This window comes from Labrus bergylta, chromosome 4, assembly GCF_963930695.1.
Source record: "Labrus bergylta chromosome 4, fLabBer1.1, whole genome shotgun sequence".
Lineage (NCBI taxonomy): Eukaryota > Metazoa > Chordata > Actinopteri > Labriformes > Labridae > Labrus > Labrus bergylta.
The window spans coordinates 26,943,580-26,949,579 of record NC_089198.1 but is presented as its reverse complement, the minus strand read 5'-3'; the positions used below and the strand labels follow the sequence as shown (position 1 = coordinate 26,949,579).

Genomic DNA, 6,000 nt, shown 5'->3' with positions numbered 1-6,000 from the left:
GTAGCTCTGGGGAGGAATGGCCTTGTAGCTCTGCCTGTCTTTCATTATTATTTCAGTGTGACACAGCCGGATGTCACAACCAGACAGGAAGAGGGAGATTGAAAGGCTAAGATGGCAGCTGCCGTCAGTGGAGAGTGAAGGTGAGTCACCGCCCTCTCGTTCTGCACAAACCTCCACATTTCATCCTTTATTTCAGAGGGCTTGTACATAAACACCAGAAACTACATCCATTTTTATTTTAATCATGTTTAACATTTTCCAAGCGTCACATACAGAAACAGCAGAAAGAAATGAGTATTGATAAAAAGTACTTTATTGATTTGAATTTTACATTTCCATTATGTGAAGAAAAAAACCCCGGAGAAAATAAAACAGAAGTATTTTAAGCACTGGTTGTTTTGGACATTAATTGGCTAACAGAGAATAATTGGAGACAATTGATGAGTGATTCAAGGTTTGAAAGTTTGTTATTGTTCTCCTACATCCTGTCCTGCTGTGTGTTAGGTGTTCAGATTGATTTCACTTCAGATATTTGTATCGCTTGCTATTAGGGGGTGGGACAAAAAAAACGTTCAGATATATATAATGTGTCATGTTACACAATTATTGTTTTGCTAGAACCTAATTCTTTCTGTTTTTGTTTTTTTTTAAATATGGTGTAAATAAAATTAACAGAGGCTGATGTTGCCATACCTATTAAAAAAAGAGTGAGTCAAAAGCTAACTCTTAAAAACATTGTTAATTGTGTTGGCTAACAGGTTTTAGGATCACAATTGAAGTTTTATTTTGGTACCCCTAACAGAATATGTTGATTTTAGCTGCATAAAAGAATAGCAGAAAAAAGTTCTTTAAGGGAGTGTTGTCGAGCATTATACTTGTCTTGAACCATGAACTGTCTGGAATCAATGTAAGGTCAAGTGAATAACCTCAAGGAAAACAGCATCTTGTTTTTAACATTTACTTTTTCAGCTGATGCTAAGCTAAGCTAACCAGCTGCTGACTGCAACTACATTGTATGGGCATGACAAATGGCATTAAACTCTGTGTGAAAGGGAAGAACCATTTCATTATTTACGAAACAAATTATATAAATATTCCACTTTTTCATAATGCAGCAATGAGATGCTGCTATTCTCTGTAAATGGAATAACTTTAGAAATTTCACTGTCAAACTGAACCTGTCAGTTTGGCCTCTGAGGACTTGTAGATGGAATTTTGTTCGTTTTGTGTTTTATAACTAAAAAAATTATAGAAAATGAAAATATTCTGAAGAAATCCCCCCAGCAATTAGGCAAAGACCCAAAACCTTTAAATGCTTATCAGTTCCCTTGGACAGACTATTGTGCTAACCTGTTCCACTCTGAGACAAAAACACAAATAAACAAACCACTTTCTTAGACTTTGCTGCACAACAGAGTCAACAGCAAGACGTGGAGCCAGGCGAAGAAACCGAACAGAAGCAGAGTCTCTCCTGCGGCTGTTTGTATGATAAGCAATCGTATCCTCGTCTCCACCAAAGAGACATGATGTGAATCACGTCCTCGAGGTGTGAGCACCTATGTATCTGACCCACGGCATCTCTCCTCTCATTACTCACATTACAAAGATGACGGCGAATCAATAAGGACTCAGCACCAGGATGTATCATTAAGATAACCACACGAGGCATCACTTTCCTCCAGACCTGATTCTTATTCATGGAGAGGAAAATAGAGGATCTCTGGGAGAGGACGGGGCAGCCTACGAGTAGCTCGCACTACATCGAATGAGAGGAGAGTGCACATAAAACACAATCGAAAGCTGGAGAAGAGAGGAGTGACAGATCACATACTCATCAGTTTAACCCCCAAAAAAAAAAAAAAGAGTGTAATTCTCCCACGAGGTAATTCAGGCTCAAGGCAGCAGCAGCAGATGAATATAATAGGAAGGATGCTACCGCTGCATCCCTGCTCTCCATCTTAATCTCCCACTTGTCTTTTGTGACTTACCTGTGCATTCACATGGATATCCGACTTGTAGCTGTATAAATTGCACTATTACATAGTGACAGCAGCCAACAAAGCCTCATCATACATCTGCACCGGGCCAAGATTAAACCCTCTGTAAGGTTACACTCTTGTCATCGAAGCAGGAAGTTTGGCGTTTTAAACTTCGACTATGGTGACACTTCAGTGAGCTTACATTGCACACATCTGAAAGGCAGCAATACTCAAAGTCAGGGAAGTGAATATCTGCTTTGAAGGTCTTTAGGGGTCTAAAGAATCTCATCCAACTTGACCTCTTCAATATCTGAAGGCAGCTAGAGAAGAAACCCCTGAACAGGGATAATTTACTCCGCCATATTTAACTGATACTACAGTTTTATTAGTATTCCGCTAACGCTGTCTCCAGCTCTACACTCTATAGATTATGGGTATTGTAATGGTATTTTCTTCCATTGAACTGTAAGCACTGAATCCTTCGTATTACAGCGCCAAAGAGAGGCTTTGTGTAGAGCCCGGGCTCAAGTTTGTATGCTCTGTGATAGTGTTGGTAGACTTATGCATACACACACACACACACACACTCGCACACTCGCACACATCTGTACGCACAAAAACGAGGAGGCGCTGCAATGAATGCATGCATTGAGAGTGTGAATACTGTTGCCTCCTTGTATAACCTCACTCTACAAGGCTTTATTAATAAAAATGGACGTACAACTGAACTGCTTCACCTCCATAGAGAAAACACAGCAGGAGCTGCAGCGGTGGCGATCTGTGTACAACAAAAGTCCAGCAACACATACAAAACCCGTCCTTCCTCTGAGGTGATCGTCCGTTATGATCCGTTCTGTTTCAGATCCAAGAGCTCCTGAATAATGCAAAGTTCCCGTTTTTCAGTTCTCCCCTATAAAAACACTTAAAAGTATTTCCTAACCCCCACACCCATCACGTCTTTTTGGGTACCACAGGCGCAGCAGCGATCGCCGTCTCCAGTGTCCGATTGGCCGGGAGAGGCGGGGGGCTCCAGTCCGGCTGGTAAAAGTGGATGTCAAAAGTCCGTGCCCAGTTTGCAAAGACTTGCTTCTCAGTGATGAAGCGGTGGTGGCTTCCCTTCCGTCCACGCTCATGAGAGATGTACATGGCACACTCATCCGGCCCGCGGGGCTCATAGTAGTGGTAGGGGACGGATTGATGCTGACGCCCCCTGTAGTGAATGTGACAGAGGAGAGACATTTGACATTTAAGAAAAAAAACCTTTCATGAGGCACTTGAAAGACACCCCACTGAGTTTCTCATTTTACGGTGAAGGAGGGCAACTAATCTGTATGAATTGATGTGTCTTTCCAGGCCTTAAGGAGACAGATTTAGCTCGTGTTGATTATTTGTTAAAGGCCACCTGCAGCTGAAGACTGATTGGAAAGGACAAGTAAAGAAAGTTTCTTGAAAAGTGGCTGAGCTTTGGTAGAGCACTTAAGTAACGGAAGCTCAACTTGATGGAAAATATAGAACAATAACAAGTAATTCATGAAACTGAAGGTTTTTAAAAACAGCAAGAAGCAGCTCAACACGTTCAACAATTCAAAGAATGAAAAAAGAAATATAAATGAGGAAAGGGCTTGAAAACCTGTAAATTTGAATCAGGACATAGTAGATGCATAATGGATTTTTATTGCTAATTTATTGATGAGTTCACTCAAACATCTACCCTTGAAGTCCATCAAATATATTCAACTTGATGTCTGAGAAACATTGATTTGAATTCTCAGTCCGATGAGATCCAATAAAAATCCACAGATTACACTCATTAGAAAAATGAAAAGTATCTGCTTAAGCCAACTATTCTTGAATAAATAAAACAGATTTCCATATTTTCTTAGTACCTGAACCCAAAATAAAAAAATAATTCTTTAATCAATCAAAAGCAGAAACAAAGTTTAACTCAACATTTTACACTTTGGTATTTTTATTGAGAAATCTAAAAAGATTTGTTCTTCTTCCTTTAAAACCTCTTGACGGGAGAGTCTGCTGAAACGTGAGCTGTGATTCAAGCCGTTAAACTCTGCTAATGAGGGCTGGACGGGTTTGCTGCTAAGAGCCAGAGTCTGTCGATGCATCCCATAATTCTTTGCCTTTTAGCTACATGGGACAGACGTCATAGTGCATGATGTTTCTCTGACATCATTTAGTGTTGAGCATAAACGCACTGAAAAGCCACTTTGAAAAAAAATGTTTCCACTTGACGGAGGAACGTTTGATGTTCTGATACTTTTGGTGAGTTTAAACTAGAGCCCGACTGATTAACCCGCCGGGCCGATATTAGCTTATCAATGACTATCTGTATTGGCAAATTTTATTGCAGATATGAGCCAATATAACTAGATTTATTAACCAGTCAAATATCATTTAATTTGAGCATCACTGTATTACACTAGCAGTTATCTTAGCAGAGTGTGCTATATAGATTCAAACAAACACCATCACTCTCCAGAGTGTCAAGCAGTGATACATCTCACTTTCCAGTTGAGTGACCATCTTGTCTTTATTGTATATCTTTTATATCTGCATTTGAGAGATCAACGTAATAAATGTTCATATCTATATCTATCTATCTCGACAGATATTGGCCGATATATCGGTATCAGATTATTTTCCTGCCCAATATTGATATCGGACTCAGTCCCAAAAATCCCAGATCGGTCGGGCTGTAGTTTACACTGTTGGAAAAGAAACCCTTCTTTCTCTGCCACATTCTTCATTTACATGTCAACAAGCAGTTGGTCTAACCTGGAAGCCTTTATTCTACATGAAGTTAAGTTGATGTTTCATTTTAAAGTTATTGTATCATTATCCAAAATAAGAGTCTAACAAGGGAATTGTATGTTTGTTGGCACTGCTGCAAAAACAATGTAACTATGACTCAAAATGTCTTAACGCTTTAGCTGTGGTTGTTTGTATGCTAAAATGTATATAGCGTAACAGTTTATGTAAGTAAACTTTTGATTAATGTCCTTGTGTGTTGTTAACATGTCATACAGATAACTATTGGTTTCTGATGGCACACTTTGTATTTTCTATTTTGTAAGAGACAATTTCCTGCTATTTGTCTGTCCTGTAGCTCTTACGATGTTTCAAGGAGAAAAGGCGTTCGTCTATGTTAAAAATACGGAATAAGGCTGAACATAATTAAAGGCTTCTGAGAAACGTCAGTACGCTTCACCATTGTCTGGCTGGGGTTTACTACACTTGGCACTGATCAGAGAGAACATGCAAACAAGTTCCCCCAGTAACCATAAGGACATGACCTCATGACAGAATAAACACCTGCGGCCTTTTTGAGGACTTAATAAAGATGGAATAGTTCAGTCAAGAAGGCCTCATTATCTATTTAGTAGGAGCATAAATGTTGGTGTGATCACCTCACTATACATTTTGAAACACTATCGTGAAAGGCTAATCCCTGAAGTTAAACTTTTACCAGTATTTATTTTCCACATTTGGCATTTTCCCTCTTTTCAATCAGAGTAGTTCCAATGATTCAGGATGTGTCATGAGGGGAGAAAAAGGCCTTTCTATATTAAGTTCTCACTGAGGATATGCAGCCTTTTTCTGCATAGATTTTCTGTCTTACAACTTTGAAGTCAACAACTATTCCATTGATTGTTTCGGTCGTTTCTCTTCTTTTGTTTTAGACACCAAGCTTGAGAGAAAAAAGAGGTGTAAAGGTGTAAAAGGTGAGTCATGCTATGAGACATGATTGAGGGCTTGATTGATGCCAGCTTCAGTGGCAAAGCAGGAAGTTATATATTGTGTTGCTCAGTACAAATTTAGATGACTGGACATCGACAGCAGGTTGATGTTAAAACATAATACTACAACTTTTAAAAAAAAAGATTAATATTTATATTTCTAGCCTGTTTACTGACTTACTTTTTACTACTATTAAGAGCATTTAAGTATTCAAAACACATCTCCAGCCACAGTGACATTTTATTTATCAGCTGCTTGAATGTATTAC

The 6,000-nt window shown here is 39.0% G+C and overlaps 1 protein-coding gene across 2 annotated transcripts in view; it reads right to left on the bottom strand.

Moving 5' to 3' along the window:
• Nucleotides 1-222: 222 nt before the first annotated feature.
• st6galnac5a (ST6 (alpha-N-acetyl-neuraminyl-2,3-beta-galactosyl-1,3)-N-acetylgalactosaminide alpha-2,6-sialyltransferase 5a) overlaps nt 223-6,000 on the bottom strand; it is a 44,168-nt gene continuing 38,390 nt past the window's right edge. For both annotated transcript variants that reach the window (XM_020629990.3, XM_065954255.1), the window contains exon 5: nt 223-3,189. In XM_020629990.3, coding sequence (XP_020485646.2) covers nt 2,931-3,189 — 259 coding nt within the window. In that variant the 3' untranslated portion in view covers nt 223-2,930. The remainder of the gene's footprint in view (nt 3,190-6,000) is intronic.